At 36.2% G+C, this 26,431-nt stretch overlaps 1 protein-coding gene across 1 annotated transcript in view; it reads right to left on the bottom strand.

The window, feature by feature from the left end:
• fmn1 (formin 1) overlaps nucleotides 1-23,706 on the bottom strand; it is a 43,697-nt gene extending 19,991 nt beyond the window's left edge. Inside the window, exons 1-7 of the mRNA XM_073852755.1 lie at nucleotides 22,431-23,706; nucleotides 11,838-11,968; nucleotides 10,196-10,306; nucleotides 7,156-9,477; nucleotides 6,928-7,033; nucleotides 1,851-1,912; nucleotides 1,026-1,702 (exon numbers count right to left, since the gene is read on the bottom strand). Of these exons, the coding sequence (XP_073708856.1) occupies nucleotides 1,026-1,702; nucleotides 1,851-1,912; nucleotides 6,928-7,033; nucleotides 7,156-9,477; nucleotides 10,196-10,306; nucleotides 11,838-11,968; nucleotides 22,431-23,706 (4,685 nt within the window). The remainder of the gene's footprint in view (nucleotides 1-1,025; nucleotides 1,703-1,850; nucleotides 1,913-6,927; nucleotides 7,034-7,155; nucleotides 9,478-10,195; nucleotides 10,307-11,837; nucleotides 11,969-22,430) is intronic.
• Between the last annotated feature and the right edge of the window lie 2,725 nt (nucleotides 23,707-26,431).

Genomic DNA, 26,431 nt, shown 5'->3' with positions numbered 1-26,431 from the left:
AAAGATTTCAAGAATTGTATTCATTTAATCATTTTTCTCTTCATTATAATATCAAAATATAAAGCTGCAAGCAGCGATTACCAGGATTTAAGCACTTTAAGGCATTTAAGCACCTAAATCAACAATTTAAAAAAGCATTTGTGCCAAATACAGTTAATTTGCCAAAGAAATATAATGTTTTTATTGTTTATAACTGTTATAGCTACAGCCGTGGTGGGATCTCCCAAAAACTTTGCATGCTTCGTTTAGAAACACATGCTCCTCAGAATTTGTGAAGATTTGAGTTTTCGTTTATTCTTTACAGGCTTTTGGGTATATTTGGACAGGCCCCATTTTCTAAAGACCCCATAATATCTTCCAAAAGGGTAAATTTCAACATTGTTTTGGATAATTATTGACCTAGAGAGTTCAGAGAATTGTACTGCAGTGTTTCCATTCTAACAATTACAATAGGGTTCCAGCGATACGGTGCAAAACTCACTTTCACATGGTGTTTGCATATAAATGTGTCTTAGCAGTGTGTGGACACAAGCACCCTACAATGATAAAAATCCATTGACTTTTTTTTTTAAATCAAAAAACCTAAATATTCTCAATTTTCATGCCCTTTCCATGACCATTGTAGAACTCGTATTAACAATTTCCCTTAGTTGTACGCTGTCGGCCATTTTCTCTGCGCTTGAGCAACTGTAACTACAACAATCTCTCTCTAGTTGGATGTAAAAGTGAACACAAAGAGTATTCATTTTCTCCCGACATCAGAGCAGTTTTGTTTTTGATGGTAACGCACCACCAAAAAAAAAAAAAAAAAAAAGGGGCGGGGTGAGCAGTAGCTCATTATCATTTAAAGAGCTATCCACCGGAACAGAGCTGTTTTTAACAAGGTAAAAAGGGTGTTGTTTTACATGACTATTTAGGAATTTTAACCAAAGTATGCTACAGACATTTCATAAAGATCCTAATCATATGAACTTGTGGAAAATGGGCATCCCCTTTAAAATATGAGGTCAGGTGATAAGAGATACCTGTTATCTTGAATCTGTATTCGTGTCCAGTACAGCGGCTTCATTTGACACACCGGCTCTACTGATGGTTTGCGAGGAGGATTGTCTTCTGCTTTATTGTGGAAAATACCAACTCCTGGAGGAGGCGGAGGGAGGGCAGAGTGGAGGAAGGGTGGTGGCGGTGGTGGCAGACCGCATCCTGTCATAGGTGGTGGAGGAGGTGGAGGAGGCACACTTCCTGGCCTATCCTGTGGCTGAGCAGGAAGTGGAGGTACATTAGGAGAACCAGGGCCTGGTGGTGGTGGAGGAGGTGGAGGAGGAGGGGGTAGAATCTTGTTACTATCCATCTGTAACTGAAGCGATAGAGGTGGGGGAGCTGGAGGAGAATCTGTCTTTTGTTTTCCACTAAAGTTTTTTGTTGAGTTGAGGTCAACATTTTTAGGCAGGGGGTCAAAACTCCTGCTCTGGGCTTCCTCAGCCTCCTCAGGCTTGATGAATGTCTCTTTTTCTGTCTGAATACACACAGAGCGGAAGGCCCGTGGTTTGATGGTGTCTTCAGTGGACACAGCAACATGTCTGTGATCTTTGTCTCTCTCTTTGTCTTTCTCTTTTAGTAAGCTGGCAATAGTTGCCCCTAGTCTGGACAGATCATCTCCGTTCTTCTTTTGTAACTGGAGGAGCTCATGTTTGAAGTCAGCCTGCATTAAAGAGTCCAAACATCAACATACAGTATATAAACAACAAAGTATTTGAATGCATGAACTGATTTTTTAAAAATGTCTTTATATTTGCAAACAATAATACACAACACTAATTATAAAACGTTTGTTCTCGAGAGGATCTCACCTGTAATTTCTCCACCTCTCCATTACATTCTCTTTTTAGCTGCAGAAGAGCTGCCTGGTGCTCTGAAAATATAAAACAAAGACATTATGAGTAAATGAATGAAAAAACCCACTAAATAGTGCTAGAAACCCTATAAATCAGAGCTCTAGCTCAATATATCTATCTTACATTCATCAAGGCTGTATTTGAACAAAACTTTAGTAATACAGTAACATTGCGAAATATTATTTACAATGAAAAAGCTTTCTATTTTAATACACTACCAGTCAAGTTTTTAAAATGTGTTTTTTTTAAGTCTCTTCTGCTCACCAATACTGCATTTATTTAATGCAAAGTAAAGAAAACGGAAATATTTTGAAATATTTTTACTATTTAAATATTTTTTCTATTTAAATATATTTAAAAATGTAATTTATTCCTGTGATTTCAAAGTTGAATTTTTAGCATCATTGCTCCAGTCAAAGGATCCTTCAGAAATCATTCTAATATTCTGATTTGCTGCTCAAAAACATTTATTATTATTATTATTATAATTATTATTATTATGTTTAAAACAGCCGAGTAAAATATTTGAGATTTCTTTAATGAATACAAAGTTCAGAAGAAAAGCATTCATCTGAAATAGAAATCTTTTGCAACATTTTAAATGTCTTTAGCATTATTTTTGATCAATTTACAGCAACCCTAAATAAAGTATTAATTTATTTTTAAAAAAATATACTGACTCCAAGCTTTTGAATGATATAGTGTATAATGTTACAAAAGCTTTTTTATTTCAGATAAATGCTGATCTTTGGATATTTCTATTTTCATCAAAGAATCCTAAAAAATGTACTCAACTGTTTTAAATATTGATAATAATAATATTATTATTATTAATAATAATAATTATAAATGTTTCTTGAACAGCAAATCAGCATATTAGAATGATTTCTGAAGGATCATGTGACACTGAAGACTGAAGTTAAACTTATCTTTTATAACAGGAATAAATTACATTTAAATTTAATATATACAAATAGAAAACAGTTATTTTAAATAGGCAAGGCAAGGCAAGGCAAGTTTATTTATATAGCACATTTCATACACAATGGTAATTCAAAGTGCTGTACATAAAAGGAATTAAAATCATAATAGCATAAAAATCATACAAATTTATAATAATCACAAAATTTAAGAACATTTAAGATGATTTAAAAAAAAGATTTAAAATTAATACAGTAAAATGATTATACATAAAATAATGCAATCTGTTCGGACGTAGCACAGTGCTCATTCAATAAATGCACAACTGAACAGATGAGTTTTGAGTCTGCATTTAAATGTGGCTAATGTATTAGCACATCTGATCTCTTCTGGAAGCTGATTCCAACTGCGGGCGGCATAATAGCTAAAAGCGGATTCCCCTTGTTTTGTGTGTACCCTTGATATTACTAACTGACTCGATCCTAGTGATCTGAGTTGTCTGTTAGGTTTATATTCAGTGAGCATATCTGCAATGTATGTAGGTCCTAGGCCATTGAGTGCTTTATAAACAAGTAAAAGTACTTTAAAATCTATCCTAAACATAACTGGAAGCCAGTTTAAGGACCTGAGGACTGGTGTAATATGCTCTGAATTTTTGGTTCTAGTCAGAATCCTGGCAGCAGCGTTCTGTATGAGCTGCAGCTGTCTAATGGTCTTCTTGGGAAGGCCGGTGAGGAGACCATTACAATAGTCCACCCTACAAGTTTCTCCAAGTCTTGACGGGAAACAAAACATCTAATTCTTGCAATGTTTTTGAGATGATAGTATGCTGATTTAGTTACTGCTTTGACATGGCTACTGAAACTGAGGTCTGACTCCAGAATCACACCCAGATTCTTGACTTTATTTTTTGTTTTTTGACCCCTAGCGTCAAGGTACGCATTTACCTTATGAACTTCATCTTTGTTTCCAAATGCAATGACTTCTGTTTTCTCCTTGTTTAACTGTAAAAAGTTTTGGCACATCCAACTGTTAATTTCATCAATGCATTGGCAGAGGGAGTCAATGGGGCTGTAGTCATTTGGCGATAAGGCTAGGTAAATCTGGGTATCATCTGCATAGCTGTGATATGCAATTTGGTTCTTTCTCATTATTTGACTTAGTGGGAGCATATACAGGCTGAACAGCCGCGGGGCTAGAATTGAGCCTTGTGGGACTCCGCATGTCATGGACGTCCACTTAGACTTATGTTCTCCTATACTTACATAATAACCTCTCCGTTCTAAGTATGACCTGAATCATTTGAGAACCATCCCAGAAAGCCCGACCCAGTTTTCCAGTCTATCTAGAAGAATGTTGTGATCAACAGTGTCGAACGCAGCACTGAGATCTAGTAATACCAGCACTGATATTTTGCCAGAGTCTGAATTTAGGCGAATATCATTTATTATCTTTATGAGCGCTGTCTCTGTGCTATGATGTTGTCTGAAACCAGATTGGAAATGGTCCAGGTATCCATTTGAGTTTATGTAGTGATTCAGCTGATTGAAAACAACCTTTTCAATAATCTTGCCTATGAAAGGAAGATTTGATATTGGTCTATAGTTACTCAATATGGTGTTATCAAGATTTTTCTTTTTCAGAAGGGGCCTAACAGCTGCAGTTTTCAGGGAGTTTGGAAAATTCCCAGAAAGAAGTGAGGTGTTCACCACTTCTAAGAGATCTGCTTCTAAACAGTTAAGCACACTTTTGAAAAAAGATGTGGGAAGTGTGTCAAGGTGGCAGGTTGACGATTTGAGGTGCTGTACTGTTTCTTCCAAAATGTTGCTATCGATTGCTTCAAAAGTAGACATAATGACTTCTTTTTGAAATTGCGGTCGAATCTGTCTGACCTCTGCATAACTTGAGGGTGTGCTAATTGTCTTTCTGATATTATTGATCTTCTCAGAAAAGAAGGAAGCAAACTCATCGCACTTGCTGTCGGAGAGCAGTTCACTAGGGATCTGACTAGGGGGGTTCGTTAGTCTCTCAACGGTAGCAAAAAGAGTGCGAGTGTTGTTTAAGTTCCTGTTTATAAGGTTTGAGAAGAACATTTGTCTAGCTTTACCTAGTTCAGCATTGAAAGCATGAAGGCTGTCTTTATAGATGCTATAGTGAATTTCGAGTTTCGTCTTCCGCCACATCCGCTCAGCTTTTCTGCATTGTCTTTTCATACTCTGTACTGCTGTTGATTTTCTCCACGGCGATTTCTGTTCGATTTTTACAGGTGCGATGTCATCAATGACATTCTTAACTTTTGAGTCAAAGGACTCCAGGAGAAGATCAACAGAGTCTGCAGAAATGCTTGCCATTGAAGATATAGCCTTCATAAATAGCACACTAGTGTTATCGTTAATGCATCTCTTTCTGACAGAGACAGATCTAGATTCATTAGGAGCAGAGATCAATATATCAAAGAAAATACAGAAGTGATCAGATAGTGCTACATCCTTGATAACAGTGGATGAAATGTTTAGACCCTTACTGATGAGTAAATCAAGAGTGTGTCCACGATTGTGTGTGGGCCCATGCACATGCTGAATCAGGTCAAAAGTGTTCAAAACCGTTATAATTTCTTTTGTGGTTTTGATTTCTGCATTTTCTATGTGAACATTAAAATCCCCTGCAATAGCAAAACAGTCAAACTCTGAACAAATCATTGATAGCAGTTCTGTGAACTCATCAACAAAGACTGGACAGTATTTTGGGGGCCTGTAAATAATGATAAACAGAATGCGTGGAGCACCTTTCAGCACAATCCCTAGATATTCAAAAGACATGTACTGACCAAATGACACTTGCTTGCATTGATAGACATCTTTAAAAAGAGCTGCTACACCACCACCACTTCTGACAGCTCTGCAGACACTCATGAAAGTAAAGTTAGGAGGGGCTGCTTCGTTGAGGACTGTTGCACTGCAGCTGTCTTCTAGCCATGTTTCATTTAGAAACATAAAATCCAGGTTGTTTGTGGTTATAAAATCATTGATCAGAAGTGATTTATTTTTTAGTGAGCGAAGGTTTAAAAATGCTAGCTTTATGGCATTACTTTTTGTCTCTAGAGCAATCTTAGTTTGATGCAGAATAGGCCTCAGATTAGATGGGTCAACCGTACGGCTTGGGATGGCCTTAGTAAAAAATATTTCAGAATTTTAGAGATGTTGCTGTACTTTAGATCAAATAAATGCAGTCTTGGTGAGCAGAAGAGACTTCATTAAAATCTTACTGTTCAAAACTTTTGACAGGTAATGTATGTTTTTTATATATTCTATTTTCGAAAGTTTTAATATAAAAATACTTTTAATATATTCAAATTTTAATTCATTACTGAATTTTCAGCAGACATTACACCAGTCTAAATAATAAATATTGAAAACATTTTTCAGGACTCTTTGAAGAATGTAAAGTTCAGCATTTAGAAATATAAATCTTTCGTAACAATATATGCATTATTTGCCACTTTTGATCAATTAAATGTATCCTTGCTGAAAAATATCTTACTCTATTCTGTATGGAATGAAGAATTGGATATCCAATAAATGCTGCAGATTTAAAACATCCAATAGATGGCAGTGGTGGGACTGTTATATATTAATGATCACTGCCTTGTCTACAAAACCATGGAAAAAACTGTCTGACATTTATGTAAGAGAACAAATTTCCTCAAGTATAATCAAACCAAGACATATGACAACACTATTCTGACTGTGTGTGCTTTTTAGGTGTGGCTGTGGATGGACACCACACCCTTTAAACCTATAAGACTGCAATACGGCCAACGGAACTGATGCTCAATAAATGTGATTATAGAACTATACATAGTATTGAATGTAAACATTCATGTCATTTTTAATGGAGCAAGATTATTGAGAAAACATAATCTTAAATAGCAAATAGTGTGACATCGAGTTATTTCAAATGCAGAACAGCCCTTTAGGAACACATTTAGGGTGGAGGTGTATTGGAATTTGTTTGGACAGTGTTGTGTCATTAGATACTAAGGCAAATATTGGAACCGGAGCAAACATTTACATGTACTGCTGTTGTTTCTGATTATACAATGAGTTCTTACCAGCTTCAGTGTATTTTAGACCAATCTTTTCCTCTTCGTCTTTGGGTTTTGGTGGAGGCCAAACAGTTTGAAGCCGCTTTGGAGTGTGCTCCTCACTCACCTCAACCTATAAGACAAAAAAAAACAGCCACAATTAATGTGCATTGTGCCATTGAAATTGAATTAAAGAACTAAAAAAAGGCTTTTCATATCCATTGACCAACAAATGCACATCTGTTCACTTCATACTTTGGAATCAGTAGTTCCATTGTTGTCTGGAGACTTGCTTGAGCTTCTATCAAAGAAGGCTTTTAGGACATCTTTGTCCCTGTTGATTTTCTTCTTCACAGTGTCCAGGTCCATGCGATTTGAAGTGTCCTTCTTGGCAGATTTAACAGTGAAGAAAGCCTTTAATGCACCTAAGGCCGTCTCTGCATTTGTAGACTTGTTTGTTTCCTCAGACTGGGGAATGGCTGGCTCCCCTACAGATGTTTCTGGGTTTTCTGCAAGTTCCTGACTGATTGGAGACAGTGGGGGGCTTGTCATGCTCTCCTGCTTTCTCTTCCCTTCCCCCTTGCTGAGGAATTGGGTAAGCTGTTCTAGAAAGTCTCCCTTGACTTCTTTCTTGTTAGACTGATCGGTGAAAAGTCCTTTTTTGCCAGGGCTTTGAGGTTGCTCTGGAGTGTCTTTTTCCTCAGGGGGTTCTGTCTTGGGGCTGAGGAGCCCGGTAAAGAGTGTCGACAGTTGGAGTGGTTTTTCTTTCATGGCTTTGGTGGTTTGGTCTGATGTGGTCTTCTCAGTGGATGATGAATCTGTATCTAACATAACATCCAGCTGGATGGACAAAGGTAGCAGTTCTGGTTCTGATTCTGAATTAGTCTTTTTATCTAGGTCTTCAGTGTCAAAGAGGTCAGAACCTTCTGAAATCTCACCTCTAGTCTCTGAATGTCTCATTTGGTTCTTCTGGCTTGTGGAAGGTGGATGGACCTCCTCAAAACTGCTGTCTGATTCTGTGCTGGTTCCATTGCATGAAGCTTGACCAGTCGCAGTCTCATCTCTCAGCTGGACCTTTTCAGCATCAACACATGATCCTGGAGAAAGATCTTCAATTCGTGTAAGTGTGATGACTACAGTTTTGGTGTTTGCAGGTAAGTTTGAAGAAAAAACTTTTTTTTCGGTCAGACTGTGAACTTCAACATCTGTTACCGTGGTCAGAATGTCTATGTTCGTGGATGCCTGGTGGTGGTTAGTTAGACTTTGTTTATTTACACCAGCTTTGGTTTCCTCTGGAACATCTGCAGTGTTTTGATGATTTCCATCAGACCCTGTTTTGCTTTCAGCAGCAGAAAGTTCCAGCTGGCTTTGCACTGAAAAGTCATTATTGTTATTTGTGGATGAATCCAAACACTCTGTTATGTCAGAAGGAATATTTGTACTTTGAGTGACTCTGTCTTTCAATGGTTCTTCCTCAGCATTCTCTCTGAAAATTTTCATTGTTTCTTCACTGCTGCTGCTTCTGGTATCCTTACTGTGGTCTTCTTCTCTCTCATTTTGCACAACACCAAACAGTTTCTCATTGCTGACACCTGATTCCATAACAATAGTCTCATTTGCAGATATGTCCTGATTGAGTCTGTTTTTGCTCATATCCTTATCATTACTTTTTGAAACAAACTCATTGTCATTGTCTAAAGATCCAGGATCATTCTGCTGCTCAGATCTGTTGACATGGTCCTTTGTCCTGTCTTCTTCAGCATTTGTTTGTGAAGTCTTAATTATATCAAAAACATCTCCTTGATCATCGAAACCATCCTGCTTTTGAAGACTTTTTTGTTGAGTAAAAAAGATAGTAAATTTGTCAAAAAATGAATCGAAAGTCTTACTCTCAATTTCCTTCTGGTACAGTTTGAGACTTTGAGTGTCTGTGAGGACGTCCTGACGGACTTTGTCTTTCAATGGTTCTTCTTCAGTGCTTTCTCTAAAAACTGTCAGTGTTTCTTTGCTGCTGCCGGTTTCCTCTCTCTGGTTTTCTTCGCTCTTACTTTGCACAACACTAAACAGCTTGTCAATGCTGATGATTGATTCCATATCAACGGTCTCATTTTTTGATATGTCCTGATTGAGTCTGTTTTTGCTCATATCCTCATCAATTTTTAAAACAAACTCTTCATCAGTGTCCATACATCCTTCTCTGAAAACAGGTTCTTTATTATCCACTGTACTAAGTGCTGGGTTTTCAAGTTGTTTGTCCAGACTGTTAGCACCGTCACTGGCTGAGACTTCGCTAAGTGATTTAGACGGTGTGTCAGCTTGACCATCTGTTACATCCTGGTCAGTCTTGCGTGCCGCTGCCGTTTTAATGCATTTATCTCTCTGGTGGTCAGCATTCAGGTCCAAGTCCACTTCCTCCTTTTCTGAAGAAAAATCTATTCCAGCAGTTTCAGTAACATTCTGATGCTCTGATCTGTTGACATGGTCCTTTGTTCTGTCCTCAGCATTTGTTTGTGAAGTCTTAATTATATCAAAATCTTCCCCGTCGTCGAAACCATCCTGCTTTTGAAGACCTTTTTGCTGAGTAAAAAAGATTGTTAATTTGTCCAAAAATGAATTGATGGGCTTACTCTCCATTTCCTTCCGGTACAGTCTATAGATCAAATGTATTCTGTCTGTATTCAAACAAACATAATCCACAAGTGAATCAAACAGAAAGCAAAGTCATATTTCAGATCTCCAGAGTTAAAACTGAAGCATCCATTACAAAAAGTCCAGGTTTCCATTAGTCTAGCCAACTTTGAATTTCCGGTCCTTGTGCTGACAAATTATGAATATGAATAAGTTCCGTAAATTATCGTTTAGTTTTGAAATGCTGTTCTCTTTTAATAAAATAATTTGAGTTTGGTGTGCCTTTTTTTGTAATATGCTGTCCTTACATGAAGTTTCCAGAATAACAGACGCCAGGAAAATGTCCATTAAAAAGCAGAGATGCTGTTCTCAGGCTCTCATTACAGGACAGCTCAAGAAATGGAAAAAAAATAAACATTCCGCAACGACATTCCAAATAGTGCCAGCATGCAGTTTGGTCCTTCTATCCCGCCTTTACACTCTTTTTAGCCTCTTCAATCTTTTCCATCTTGGAGTTTGTCTACTTGCTTTTAATCTACAGTTTGCAACAGGGGTGCATACAGCAGCACATGAAATACACATATAGGCAGTAAGCGCTCCACCCACCTATTTTCTGCCACATGATTTCTGGTCACACACTCGGTCGCTCATGAGGAAGAAGTGGCACCTCAGTGCCACACCCATAAGAGCACACAAAACTCCAGTAGGAGTAACTGTCCAGTAAGGATAGTCTATCCTGCTCCTGTAAGGCTGGATATCTCCTTCTGTCCACTTCACACTGGATAACATTGCATTAATCAGACTGATTAGCCTATTAACCCCACCTACATCCTTGTTTTGTCACCTACGTTTTGGTTGTAGAGACCAGTCCTGATGCCAGCTCAGATATGTATTCACTACAGTAATCCACAAGGTAAGAATAAAAAAATTGTGTAAAAATTACACTATAGCGATCAAAAGTTTTTGAACAGTAAGATTTTTAATGTTTTTAAAAAAAGTTTCTTCCGCTCACCAAGCCTGCATTTATTTGATCCTAAGTACAGCAAAAACAGTAAAATTGTGAAATACTTTTACTATTTAAAAAAAAATGCTTTCTATTTGAATATATTTTAAAATGTAATTTATTTCTGTGATCAAAGCTAAATTTTCAGCATCATTACTCCAGTCTTCAGTATCACATGATCTTTCAAAAATCATTCTAATATGCTGATTTGCTGTTCAAGAAACATTTTTAATTATTATTATCAATATTTAAAACAGTTCAGTACATTTTTGTCAGGATTCTTTAATAAATATAAAGATCCAAAGGACAGCATTTATCTGAAAAAAAGCTTTATATTTGATTTTGTTTTTTTCTAAGGAAAGAAATGATAGAAATTAATACTTTTATTTAGCAAGGATGCTTTAACTCAGCTGTTTTGAACATAATAATAATGATAAAATGTTTTTGAGCGACAAATATTAGAATATTAGAATGATTTCTGAAGGATCATGTGAGTAATGAAGCTAAAAATTCAGCTTTAAAATCACAGGAATAAATTACATTTTAAAAATATTAAAGGTGCCATAGAATGGAAAACTGCCTGATGATGGCGAATTTACAGATCTGGAGAATCACTGAGGAGCAGCTTGTGTGGTGAGAAGCACTCCCTCTGCATTGTAATTTTACACAGAGCACATGCATCACAGTAATCAGACTAATATATCCACGATTCAAAACGGCAGATTCAACAAACAGCATATTAAAAGCGGCTAGAGCTCCTAATTAAATATATATTTTTATCCATGTGCGAGCTATTGAGCTCTGTGAAACAGCCAATCAGAGCGGAGCTCATTAATATTCATGAAGCTAAATAACAGAGCATTTCATTCTAGGGGCAAATCCTACAGTTAAATGGACCTGTAAAACCATTTCTGGAGATTTTTTGCCCTTTCCTATGCAATACACCTTCTATGTAGATATCAGAGAACAATTTAAAATATTCTCTCAATGCATTCTATGGCACCTTTAAACATTTCAAAATTTTACTGGGTTTGTATTTGTATTTGGATCAAATAAATGCAGGCTTGGTGAGCAGAAGAGACTTTAAAAAAATTAAAAATCTTACTGTTCAAAAACTTTTGACTGGTAGTGAATGAAGAGCTAAGATAGTGGGGTTTCTTAAAATTCAGGGCTTGCAATAATCATGGTTAAACATCTACTGTTTAGTGATATTCGTAATACACACTAAAAAAGGAATGAACATACAATGCTAGTTAACTGCAAGTCGGTCACAAATAAACAATTGACAGTATTTTCAAACACTCACAGTGCGGTCACGGTCAAGAGAGACATGTGCAGTACTGATGATCTCATCTTCTTCACGTTTGTTTTTGGACACACTAGCAATGTGCTCACATGGCCACTGCTCTTCTGCATGCAGCTTGTGCTCTCTCTCCTCTGTGGAAAAACACAAATAAAATTATTCATACTCAAAATTCAATGACTGAATATTCTTAAAATAACCCACCAGACCGCTGGCTTTGGATTTGGACTCTACAGCACATAATATAATAAATATGCATTAGCCAGATGAATGAGCAAAAGGTTATTTTCAGTTGCAACTGCTAACATTCATATGTATAGCAACAGTGCTGTTTGACACAAGATCAGTACACAGAATTGTAAAATATATCTGTGAATATTTAAAATGGGATATTTGGAAAGCTACCTTCTTTCTTATTGACTATCTTTCTTATTGCATAGTTAACATAAATACACACACTGCCACAAAGTGGACACTGAAGTGTACTGCAGTTTAGAGGAAAAGTGACAGTATCGTTTTCATTCAGACACATATTTTGCTTTCTTTTCAAGACAAGTTCTATATATATTAAAATTAGAATGCAGATCCTACAAACCGGAACAAAGATCCTATTGAATCAGACAAATACATGGAAAATCTCTATACAATTGACTCACTCACAGCATGATATCAACTCCAAGAATCAATAAACCTTTTATCCAGTAAATAAAAAACAGCTGAGGGTCACAGTGTGTTCAGTGACAGAGTGTAGTAGGAGAGCTGAGATCCACTTCTCTCTTCAGCTCTGCAGAGCAGGAAACAATGTACAAACAATCGATGAACAGATTTCATTGAATATGCAGGAGAGAACAGGAACGTGCTGTGCAGCTGACAGTTACATAATTTTAAAAAGGTCAGAGATTACTGTCTATAGTAGGGGGGAAAGTCGTGTTAGTTATTTCTATGAAATGTTACATTACCTCAAGGAGGATAATCATTGGTTTTGTTTTCCACCATAATAAGAAATAAAAGATTGTGCTTCAAACTGGTGAAAACAAAAGCTAAAACCAGCCAAGGTTTTTAAGCTGATCAACCAGCCATGGTTTTAGCTGGTCATAGCTGGTCAGCAGGCTGGTTTTAGAGGGGTTTTGGCCACTTTCCCAGCCTGGCCACGCTGGTCTTAGCTGGTAAGGCTGAGAGACCACCAGCTAAAACCAGCTACTTCCAGCTTAAACCAGCTATGACCAGCCTAGGCTGGTTTTAGCTGTTTTTTTCAGCAGGGGACAACATTTTTACTGACATAGAAGGCTCAACATATCAGAACCATAATAGATCCAAAAGAGAAAAAAGATACCTACGGGCCTATAAAGGTCTGGATGAATGAATGAATGAATGAATGAATAAGTAAATAAATAAATAAATTAGGGATTTTTTGTTTATTTTTGGCATCATTTCTGATTATAAAGCCTAGACAGAGAACGGTGCACTCATTCAATTCCACAATGCACCGCAAAAACGAATGTAAAACCGATGTACACAGGGGCGGATCTAGAAAATTATTCATGGGGTGGCAAGGGGGTGGCATTAAAATTATGAGGGGTGGCAACACTGAAGCAAGCATCCTTGCATGGTTTTTGTGGATTCAAGGAACGCTATTCTTATTCGGTGTATACACTAGGGTGCACATTTTTACATTGTCCTATAAAAATGAAATAAAGGCTGATGTGTGATTGACTTGAACCTGATATCTGGATTGGAAAGTCAGATAAATTAAATGAGATGGTACGGTATATTTAACTTCTCTTCATTGAGTTCTATGCAAACCTGTAGCAAGTTTAATTTACAAAGCATGACAAACAATGCAGACTGCATATGGATACAAAGTCTCAGTGGATCAAGTTTCCTTAAGTCAAAAACACATAATAAATATACAGAAACCACATTTAAATCACAAACAAATATCTTCAAAATTAATAAAATAAGTATTCAGTATTCAGTGCAACAAGAGCAACAAAATGACCTTTTAAAGCATTTAAATATCTTGGATGAGACATGAAAACAAATTCAATAATTTTACTGCAAGTAAAGCAACAAAAGTCCCTTTAAGTCCAAGTATCTCTTCTTTTTTAACAAACCAACAAATCTGCATGGACCAAAAACTAAATAACAAATTTTGGTGTAACAAGGTTATGACCAGCAGTTTATTAAACCATTCACAAACAGCTTTGGTGCACATATGTACAGTTGCAGACATATTGTTGTAGACATTACAGTTGTCAGGGTTCTTACACCTTTTCCAAAGTAAAATTCAAGCACTTTTCAAGCACTTTCAAGGTGCATTTTCAAGATTTTCCAGCACTGTGGTAAATTACATGTTCACATACATGAGTTCTTCATTTTAAACAGATGTTCTTGTGCTAATAAAAAACAACTGTCTGGATTGCATTTAACATTGCCTGATATAAATAGCCAACATACAGTATACAAATTATATAATTTAAAATATTTAATTAAGATAATTTACAGAGTATCTGCACAAATAAAAGTAATACTGTATGAGTGGGGTAGGGCAATATAGGCCTATATGGTAACATATTAATGACTGGTTTAAAATGACTGTAAAAAACATGATACTAAACTAAAATTCTTTTTCACAAATACATTTCACATTTCAGCCTAAAAGTACTAAAAGGTAGTCAAAAAGAAGCTCTAAAATTAATAATAACATTAATTTAACTAGCCCCCCCCCCCCCCCACCAAAAAAAAAAAAATTAAATATCAAAAATCAGATAGGAGTCTAAATGTCAATCAAAAATATTTTCAATACACAAACAAACAAATATGAAGGAATTAATTTTTTATCACTATTTACAGTGCATCTGCAGAATTTTTGTATATCAATTTAGGGCAATGTATGACCCTTTTTAAGAGTTGCACAAGTAAAATGAACACAGTATGAGTGTGGTTGGACAATGTACGGTAACATAAAATGACATGACTTATAATTGTAATTACTTATAATTCAGATTTTCATAAAAACAATGTCTAATTGTGATGAGTCTTGTCAGAGGTGAGTATCGAACCCGGGTCTCTGGTGTGAGAGGAAGCACACACTAACTTAGAGCTACTCCCTCAACTGTGTGAATCCATGTGCAGATGTGAGAACAAAGGAGTATTCAGTCTCAGATTTCAAAAGTAAAATAGTCTTTACTGTAGATGTGTCAAGTAACAAAAGTAACAAGAAGCCGAGCTTCCAATCAAAAGTAAACAGGAAAAACAAAGAGACACAATGGTCAAAAAACAAAGAGCTAATCTTTAAACAGTACTCACAGAAACACTGAGGCAAACTAGCTCAAGACTGAACACAACAGCAAGTGAGAAGCAGACTTAAGTAGGGCTAGAAACAGGTGGTGCAAATGAGGCTAATGACTGGGAGGCTTTAAAGTCCCCCTGAAATCAAAATTAATGTTTTTTGGCTTTTAGTATGAATATATTAGCCTTAAGGTTATCTATAAGCTAGTGTGCTGCAAAACAAAGACAAAATTCGCGTTTACAAGATATGGGCATTCAAAACTGACAGTCTCGTAACTTCCGCCAATATGAATCAAGGATTTGGATGATATCACCGTGCACTTCAGTTTCTCATCAAACGTTCTGTCCAATCAAATGCTCTCTAGAGTCCGTAATGTCCCGCTCCCTACAAAGAGACGCATTAACCCGGAGCAGATCATATGCGCTCATATGTACGGACGGCATGTATTAAATTACACAGCCTCAGCATGATTATGATCACTATTTCGTTTTAGCAAGTTTCATATTGAATCTGTGCGGTAATTTATTAGTCTGTGGCTGTCATAAGCTTACAAATGCGGCTTTACCGAGCTCAACGGCTCTTGCCCGAGCAGATATTAATGGAATGCTATTGGCTTTTCAAAATTAGTGGGCGGGGCTGGGCGATATGTTTTTGTTTCAGTTAAAAGTACGTCACCACATAGAATAACGCGTGTTTCAAGGCACTTCAGTGGACCTTTAAGACAGTTCCAAGTGATGATGCCCTCTTCTGGCTCGGAGGATGAGTCACTAGCCGACCACTAGGAATGTACAGACCAGGGCGCCCCCTGCTGGTGGGGAGGCCAGCAGCTGTCTGCTGATGAAGCCTTACACTAATACAATGGCATTTCAGCAAATTACAATGCAAATTCATTCTTTGTCACGAGGTGGCGCTTTAGGAGCGCTGAAACGTAACGATTTCCCTAGTAAGGGCTGTACACAAAGCAGCATTAACGCTGTTTTAGCAGGCAGGGAATGAAAATGCGAACAACACGTTTCTGAGGACAGTCTGTCCCTTCAGATATATTTATAAAAAGACATCTGCGCAGCGTTTTTAATTTGAAACGTGCAGCGTGCATATTTTTTCAGTGACATCATTGCCTTTTGAAGTTTTATCCAGCCATATCGCCATTCTCGTCTTTCCGTCCCCAACTGTAAGACCTCTTCAAATTATTATAGTTAAGCATTTTCTTATTCTATTTAACATATTTAAAACTTTTAAGGCCTTAAATTTGATACAACTAAATTGAGGAGTTTTTAAGAACCCGCAGGAGCCCTCTACTTTACGATAGTCGGTCGGGGAGGCCGGTGAAACATTTTGGTAGCCCGACAGGAAAAGACAATAGCCCCAGGACATCGGGCTGGTGATTTTGCGAGCCCCGAGTTCTCGTTTTAAACATAATTCGTATTTGTCGTTTTCAAGCCATCGCGGACTGATGCGACAACCTCCCGGCATGTTTTCGCTTGATCGCTTGGCTTCTGACTAGCTCTTCCAGGTGTCCGTCCTTGGTTTCCAGGGCGACGCTGATAGATAATTTGGACGCTCATCACACTATACTCTATTTTTATGTCATCAAAATACAGAGTCGCTGCTGTAAATGGGATTTTTCTTATGGTGGCAATTACCATCCCGTGCCACCCCGATAGATCCGCCCCTGGATGTACACTCAACGGCTGTATCCGAAATTGCCCCGTAAACCCTCAAATAGGGCACTATTTGCAGGGACAGCCATTTTAAGTGGTGTTCGAAACCATAGTGGACGTTCTCGAGTGCACTCATTCAATCCCACATTGCCTCGCAAAAACTGTACAACCGATGTACACTTAACGGCTTGAGAAAACTCAATGCACTGTGACAGTCGCGAGCCGATTGAATTCCCGCGTCTCGCTAGAAGATGGCACCCGCAGCTGAATCATCCATCCGTTCATTTTACAACGAGCTCGTCCAGCGTACAACACAGGTACAAATTCATCGTAAATTCATTATTAAATTGTTTATTGGGTTCATGCGTAATTTAAACAGTTAACGATAAATTATTTAATCTTATTACTGGAACTGCCCGTTTTAAATGAGTATTTAAACAGCAAGCAAACTATGTAAAAGCGGCAGTCCTTGCCAGTGCGTTTAGTGTCCGAATTCACTCACTCGTTTCATTCACTTCTTCAAGTGAACTGTATGAGTGGACTAATGTAGGGAATAGTGAATAGGGGCGATTTCGGATACAGCCTATGTTTATGCGACGTCATCAAATACAGACGACACTTGAGTCGCGGAAATAAGCATATAGGCCTGTTGGTGTGAATAATAAACATTACAAGTTTCATGTAAAAGCCCAATATTGTTCGTTACAGTTGCAATTTTCAATATGTAAATACAGCCTAAATAAATAACGTTATTTTCTGAGGTAAAAAGGTGAAGAAATTCTCTCCTTATTCAAAGGTAAGCTCCATTTTACCTCGTTTTCCTGCAATGGCTTGCGGGGAAATTTTTTGGTGCACAGCTGTAAGGTCCACTTTTTATTTAACACTCTTTTGGCATTTGTTGTTCCCTTTTAAGTCAACTCCCTTTTACTGATCGAAGTGAGCTGTTTTCCGGTTTATTAGCTTTCTTAGGTTCATAATTAAGATAATACATTAAAATAATATGTGACCCTGGACCACAAAACCAAAGTAGCATGGGTATACTTGTTTCTTTTATACCAAAAGTCATTAGGATATTAAGTAAATTTCATGTTCCATTAATATATTTAGTTAATTTCCTGTAAATACTGTACTGTAAATAAATCAAAACTTAATTTTTAATTAGTTTAAATATGCCTTGCTAAGAACTTCATTTGGACAACTTTAAAGACGATTTTCTCAATATTTTTATTTTTTTGCACCCTTAGATTTTAGATTTTCAAATAGTTGTATTGTGGCTAAATATTGTCCTAAACCATACATCAGTGGAAAGCTTATTTATTCAGCTTTCAGATATGTATAAATCTCAGTTTAAAAAAAAAATGGACCCTTATGACTTTGTGGTCCAGAGTCAGGGAAAAATAAGGTGGATTGGATATGCTTCCTACTTTTTATCAGCTTATATTGGGTGGTTAAATATGTAGTCGCTACATCCAATGTCAGGTATTCATTACATCACTTTACAATTATTGGGACTTTTAATGTTTGGCAGCCCTAAAAATTGTTTTTCTGTTTATTATGTATGTGACGGGCACGTTTTAATTTCCAAAATATATAGTTGCTTTATTTTTGGTGTTTAGTTTTTATCCATTTTGATTAGACAATTAATCTTAGAGAGCTTTCTAGACATGCAGTAGCAATGTCATTAGCTCCATGCTGTGAGTTATTTTGGTAAGCAGTGGACAGAACCCTGAGGGGGGAGCTGACAGATTGTTTTGACCAGATAACAGATACTGTATTTAAAAAAAAAAAAGTAGTGAGAAAACAAGAACGTTGTCCTTATTTAAACTTCATTGTATTGACTGTTTGATTAAAATAGAGGACTTTGGGGTGCAAAGAAGAGGACTGGACACAATGTAGAACTGACTCCCTTTCAAAAAATAAATTGCAATTTGAATTGAGTAGGCAATTCACACAGGTTGTTCAGAACTTGAGCTTGGAAAGATTATTGGAATGTGGAAGGTTTCTTAGGCTGGACTCGAGTAAAAAGTTTTTTAGAAGTTAAATATAATTATGATTGAAATATTTTTATATTATGTAAATAATAAAATAAATTAGCTGCTAAATCATATAGAGAAGGACTTAGTAAGCAGGAGCGGGTGTAATATTTTGACAAACTAAAGTTAATAGGTGTTAAAGGTACGTACGAGCAGTAATAATTAAGATATTAGCCTAATATTTCACTTACATGACTGGAAATGATAAGAACAAACAGGAATGTTGTCAAGATTCTTGCCCTGGATATCCTTGTTCAGTTTGGCCAACCACCAACACATTTTGTTCCTCAGACAGTTTTTTGCACGCTTCTCCTTGATTTGTTAGAACTTTTGTCAGTCTATAGTACTTTGAATGTTTTTCCCGGGCTGACCGATTAGTACAACCCAAAACAAGACAATAATTGACCATTTTCAGCAGCAATAATCAGCAAAATATGCAAGTTTTGTTTGCGTTCAGTGCCGCCAATATGGCCGATTAATGACACGTTGTGAAAACACTCTATAAATGTCTTTATTGTTATTTTTGATCAATTAAAACCATTCCTGAATTTAAAAAATATATAAAAAACAGTAGTGTATACAGTATATGGAAATAAATTATAGATAATTCCTACTTTCTGCATCCTCAGTTCAAATTCATGGTTTAGAATTAAAACAGGCTTTCCCAATTCAATTCTGACTGAGACACACACACAGACAAGCCGTCACACTCAAATCGTTTTGTGTGCCTCTAATCTCATTTGAGAGGGTGCAGGCTGTACTCATCTTCAAGTTGCCATTTCCAGTAAAGCTCAAAGGATCGGAACATTAACAGCTGGCTGTTGGGCAGAAACTGCTGCTGCTGTGAAACGTGAGAGTCTTAACACAAAGCGGCAGATAGCCACGTTCACATTGCTGTCTCTAATATCCTGTATTCAAAAGGGGGCCGTGCATTGCATACATATCTGAAGGAAATTTAAATACGATCAAAGGAGTTTAGGCCTGTCACCGCAAAATCAATATAGGGATAAGATGCTGGTGCATTAAGCAATATAAATATCATTCTTAATAAGCAATTTCACACAAGATTGATTGCACGCCCATATGTCATGGTCTATTCAGCATGAAGCTATTAACAGAAGATGGGTCAGAAGCCTGACTTGCTTTATCTGGAACAGGGATTCTTTACAGCCTGGTGTAAGCACACAACAAATCACAAAATCAATTTCAATGTGTTTTTTAAAACAGGCATCTGCACTGAAAGAAGCTCCCAAGAGTTGCTCAAAGAATTCTGTGTAATGTTAGCCACAACCACAAGTTAGAAGATACTATTTTGGGAACTTTCTCATTTTTTATCCTCTTCCCTTTTTAGGCAAGTTGAGCATTGTTGCTTCCACAAGAAGAGGGAGATCAAAAGTCTTTTTCATGCCTCATTGATGTTCATATTCCTAAAACTCAATCATCAACATCTAACAGACTACAGACCGTAATGTTTCATTCTCTGACCCCTGAAATCATATGATCGTCTGCAAAGTATAGAAGTATACTTTTGGATTGGAGGTCTTCAGTGTTTCGGCATCTCACCCGTGTTAATCTGTGTCATGACAAGCATCACAAGGTTTAGGTTTAGCATTCCTATCCACCTCAGTGATCACAGGCTCTGTGAGGAGTAATATGCTCCGCTGTATTCTCAATCCCTCCTCAATGTTTTTCTGCTTTCAAAACACTGAAGCTGAAGAAGCATTGCATAAGGCATTACATAATGCTACACATCTTAATCTGGCCTTTTTAGCTCTATTAGTTTGCTAATTGAATGTTCACATTTAATGTAAATGAGGCATTCTATTATTTTTGAATATAGAAATTATAATAAAATTCAGAATGCTGTTATATTCTGTAAAATATAGACAATTATATAAATAATATACACTACCAGTCAAAAGTTTTTGAACAGTAAGATTTTACTGTTCTCTTCTGCTCACCAAGCATGCATTTATTTGACCCAAAGTGCAGCAAAAACAGTATATTTTGGAATGTATTTACTATTTAAAATAACTCTTTTCTATTTAAATATGTTTTAAAATGTTATTCATTCCTATGATTTCAAAGCTAAAATTTTAGCTTCATACTCCAGTCTTCAGTGTCACGTGATCCTTCAGAAATCATTCTAATATTCTGATTTGCTGCCCAAAAACATTTATTGTTATTATTATTATTATAATGAAAACCACTGAGTAGAATTTTTTTCAGGTTTCTTTGATGAATAGAAAGTTCAGAAGAACAATATTATTTTCTGAAATAATGTTTTTTGTAACATCATAAATGTCTTTATCATCACTGTTGATCAGCATCCTTGTTAAATTAAAATGTTTTAATGGCTATAATTTCTTTCCTAAAAAAAAAATATTCTGACTCCAAAGTTTTGAATGGTATAGTGTATAATGTTTTTTTTTTTAATTTCAGGTAAATGCTGATCTTTGGAATTTCTATTCATCAAATAATCCTGAAACAAAAATTCCTTAACCGTTATAAATATTGATAATAATAATAATAATAATAATAATAATAATAATAATAATAATAATAATAATAATAATAATAATAAATGTTTCTTGAACAGCAAATCAGCATATTAGAATGATTTCTGAAGGCTCATGTGACACTGAAGACTGGAGTAAAGATGCTAAAAATTTAGCTTTGATCACAGGAATAAATTACATTTTTAAATATATTCAAATAGAAAACTTTTTTAAATAGTTAAAATATTTCAATATTTTACTGTTTTTGCTTACTGTTCAAAAACGTTTAACCGGTAGCGCATTATTATTATTATTATTATTATTATTATTATTATTATTATTATTATTATTATATATTTTTTGAACTCTCTTACCCAGGCTGAATTTATTTTATCAAAAATACAGTGCAAATAATAATATTGTGTGAATAACAATTTTAAATAATTAAAGTATTTTTTTTTATTTTGATTTATTATCCATGTTGAAAACAGTTATGATTAACATTTTTGCAGAAACTGTGATCTGTGACTTCTTTAAAAGGATTCTTTGATGAATAGAACAGCATTTCTATCATGACAATTCTAAAGATTTTAGCATGGTAATGGATATGACAATGTTAATGTATTTGATCTTGACGGAATAGATCTGCTACATCGCTGAATTGCAGCTGGTGTTGCAAAGCAAGTACAGGAACTTGCTACTGCCAATACATATACTAATACTCTGCTGTATTTAAGTATTTAAAACATACTGTTGCTGCACAGATAGCATATAAAATAACTTGTAGCAGGTGGAGCTGGGGAGGTGGAGGATTTCAGAAGAAAATGCAAAATACTAAATAGTAGATACTAACCAGCCATTTAAATGTAATGTAGTAAGCTCATTGCCTGCATATGCAACATGAACCAATCAGCTTGTTCCAAGTATAGTTTTATGCTGTGAAAATCATCAGTTTGCGTTAACGACCCATCAGCCCACACCATCTAGAGTTTCACGACAGAATTTAGCATTTATTTGAAATATTAATCTTTTGTAACTTTATGAATACTTTACCGTTGCTTTTGATCAATTTAATCCATCCTTGCAAAATAATAAAAAAAAACTTCACACACCTACAGTTGGAGAGGTGGGGATAGTTGATGTTTTGAATGGGGTCCAACTGACAGTCCGCTCACTGACTGTTGATTCAGATCCATTATATGTGTTCTTTTCTGTGCTACCATATAGATATTTGCCATCTTGTGTAAGGTAAATACTGTTATAGTCCTCCACATCCTCTTCAGGCAGCGGGAGAATACGGTACTGCAGCAGGGGCCTGGATGTGTGTGAGGATAAGGATGGAGACACAGTGTCCAGACTTGAGCATTGTGTTGAAAGTGTAGCGACAGCATCTGAAGATGCAAAGGAAGTTCTCTTCCTTTCTGATTTAATATTTGTGAGCTCCAAAGGGAAACCCTCCACGTGACTGTCCATAGGTAAAAACACACCTGTGGTTAAGGTATGTGTGCCATCGTTTAAACAATCTAACCTGGTGCAAAAAACCTGATGGATAATGTTCTCAACTTCGAGTATTTTGTCTCTCACTCTGGACGTTTCTTCCTGGTTCTCCATATGCTTATTCTCACACTGGTACGGTTGACTCAAGTCTGTTATTTGAAATGTCTCTTGAGGACTGCACTTAATAGTCTTCATAAGATCATGAAGATTTTGCATCCCATCTGAGTCAAGTTCAAATGCGTTGTCATACTCTGAAAGCTCACTGGACAGATCTTCCTCACAGCTCCTTGAATCCTTGGCTGTGTTGTGTTTCAATTCAGTCTGCGTCCTGGGATCATCTTTTAAAACTTTCTGTACAAGTTGTTCAGTATTTGAATTTAGTCTCTGTTTGCTAACATCCATCCTCCTCTCCACATCCAGAGATCTCATTGTCCACAATTTCTTCTGTTTTTGCCCTCTGGAGGTTTTTTTCCGGCTTTTAGGAGAAATGATGAGCTTGTTCTCCAGGTTGCTGGTGCAGCACAGATCCTTTCCACTACAAAGGTCACTTTCCAAGTCTGAATTCTTGTGTCCGTGTTGATTTCCCATTACAGCCTTGACTTTGCGGTCCACACGCTGATCCAACCGGTCCTCAGAAAGCACCTTATTTCTGACATCATTTGTCTTATCGAGATTCTTATGCTCATTCATCAGCGGTCCCACCTCCTTCATGCCAGAACTAATCAGAGCTTTACCCTTAAGAGCTGCCCTTCCATTCTTCACGGAGCCTGGACCGTTAATGACTGGGAGAAACTTAGTTATCTGTTTTTTCTCTCTGATTAGTTTGTAAAGCTGAAGAACAGTGCTGCTGCCCTCCATGACAGGCTGCTTGCTCATTCGAGTGTTAACCATTATGAGGGTCCTTCTAAGAATGAAAATGTCAAAATTAGTTAATTTATATCAGATGACAACATCTAAGCATTTTTCGTGTATATTTGATATAGTTTCTGTTGACTTTACACTGGTTTTAACTTTAAATTAATTGAATAAGCACTTGTAAAAACTGAAGTATAGTTGCTATTAAAAATTTGCAAAATAAAGTAAGTAAATGTCTTTACAAAATCCATATCCAATGCTCTAATCTCAGTAATCTGGAATGAAAATTTAAATTTTTACCATCATCTGTTGGCTACTTTGCTGGTATTCATTCGAACTGATATCTGTCCCATGTGTATTTCCTATATCGTCCCCTGGCTGTGATTGACAGATAACTGTCCAATCAACACCGATTTTCAAACAGGCATCATCCTAATCCAACCAAGAGTGTTACAGTAGTTTACGTGCTGGAGGGATACAGATGGGAGACATTATTTTTTTTAACTGGACAGAGGCAAATGTTTTTCAAGAAAAGAAAAATAAATGTTTAATATTTAAAAATCTGTGTTTTGGAGACAATTTATGATCATGATATCGTTCCATGACAGGCTGTTGGCACACTAGCTGTGGAAGATGCGCTGGAGCGCGGTGCTAGCCAGTAATGAATGCTGGAATCCAGCGATTGCAGTTTAGAGTTTGTCGCCAGATGGAGCTGTTACCCCAGAATTTAACTTGGAGACTCAGCAAGGTATCTGCACAACCGTGAGAATGTTGCCCTATTGGTAGTCAGGCGTTCATAGTTGCAACCGAAATTATTCAACCCCCCAGAGACTGCAGTACTTTACAAATACAAGCTTTTCTGAAGATCCAAGACTTTATTAAAATTGCATCTATAAAAGATTACTGGCATATTAAAAGTGATAGTGTCAATATATAATGTAATATTTTTAAGTTCTAGGATTTTTTAAAAACACAGTTATGTCATAAGTATTCAACCCCTATTCAACATTGATGTTTTTTTTTGTCACTTATTTGTATGGTGGGGAACAAAAACACAATCAAACCTTTAGAAACTATCAGAAAACAGAATTAGCTTCAGCTGTTACACACACATTCAGTTAGCCAAAATCTATTGAGAAGCAATAGAGAAGAAATAATTTGATTACTTTAGAAAGTCTAAGGCTACGAAGATTTCCAAGACATTAAAAGTTCCTAGAGACACAGCTGGTAGCCTTCCTAAACTTAAAATGTGTTTACCAGAAAACCTTTGAGAGTGTTGAAGAAAAAGCACAATATTATCAAACTGAGGAAAAACCTGCAATGTACAGCCAAAGACTTTCAAGATGACCCAATGAAAGGTGGAAAACATTTCAATGCAGAGCATGAGATTAACACAAGACAAGCATGGCTTTCTTGTTGAGGGATCTTGCTGAATGCCACTCTTGACCAAGAAGAACATAAAACAATGACTTGAAGATACTAAAATTCATTTGGATGGAGTGATGTGACCCAACTTGAACTTTTTGGACCCATGGATCATCGTTATGTCTGGTGCAAAAAAGGCAGAAGAACACCATCTCCATCGTCAAACTTAGAGGTGTATCAGTCCTGTTATAAGGGCGTTTTACTGTGGCAGGAAGTGGAAATCATTCACTGTATGAAGGACATCATGTATTCTTTGAAGTATCAGGCCAATTGTGATGCCTTTAGTGCAAAGACTGATCAAAGGACTTTCCTACAGGACAATCATCCCAAAGTATACATCTAAATGTACTTATGCTTGGTTCAGGGATCAGTCAATTTTCTTGAGTGGCCTGTTCAGTCTCCAGATTTAATTCTCATTGAAAATTTTTGGTTGAATTTAAAGAAAGCTGTGGGAAAGTGAAAACCAAAGATTATCAGTGGGCCAAGATTGCAGTAGAGAAGGGACAGAAACTTCTAAGCACTTCCAAGCAGTGTTTATTGGTGATATTAAAGAGTAGAAGATTCTGCACCAAATTTGATTTTGGGGTTTAAATAATTTTGAACATGAACCATTACAACCAATTAACTTTTTTTATTAGTCATTAACTTGCGTTCTCAGAATTACTCAAATGTGTATTAATAAACTTCCTCTAATGGTGTACTGATGCCTTTGTTGAATTGATTTTACAAAATTTTGTTCTCTGCAGCAAAATGTCTTGCAGGTCAATGGGGTTGAATAGTTTTGATTGCAACTGTAAAATTTTAAATGTTTATTTTATTTCATCTGATCTTTTATGTTTTTAAGTGTTGTCTAAATATATGGGCTATGTATTAGCCTATTCTTGTTTATTATAGAATTATTATATTTTTTAATTAAGATTACTGGTATTTTATATTTTATGTCACCTGTCACTTCACTGATGATTGTATGTAAAGTAAGTTATTATACTGATGATGTAATTTAAAATGAAAATGTTTCTCATATTTGAGATATTCCCTCAGAAATGTGATGTTCATTATTGCCTTGTTTAATGTCTATTTTATTTGATCTTTTGTTGTATAGTAAGAGTTGTTTGAATATTCCTGTATTCCTGCCCATTTCTGTTTTTATTTTTTTTTATTTTTTTTATAGATTAATGTTACTTTTTTGTTTACCTTTTACATTTGTTAAATGGGTCCTATTATGCTCTTTTACAAAGTCTTTATTTTGTTTTGGGATTGCACTAGAACATGCTCTCATGCTTGTTGGTTCAAAAAAACGAATTATTTTTCACATAATTTACATTATTACAATAGC

The sequence above is a fragment of the Garra rufa genome, chromosome 13 (assembly GCF_049309525.1).
Source record: "Garra rufa chromosome 13, GarRuf1.0, whole genome shotgun sequence".
Lineage (NCBI taxonomy): Eukaryota > Metazoa > Chordata > Actinopteri > Cypriniformes > Cyprinidae > Garra > Garra rufa.
The sequence above is the reverse complement of the archived record's forward strand: the minus strand, read 5'-3'. Positions and strand labels throughout refer to the sequence as shown.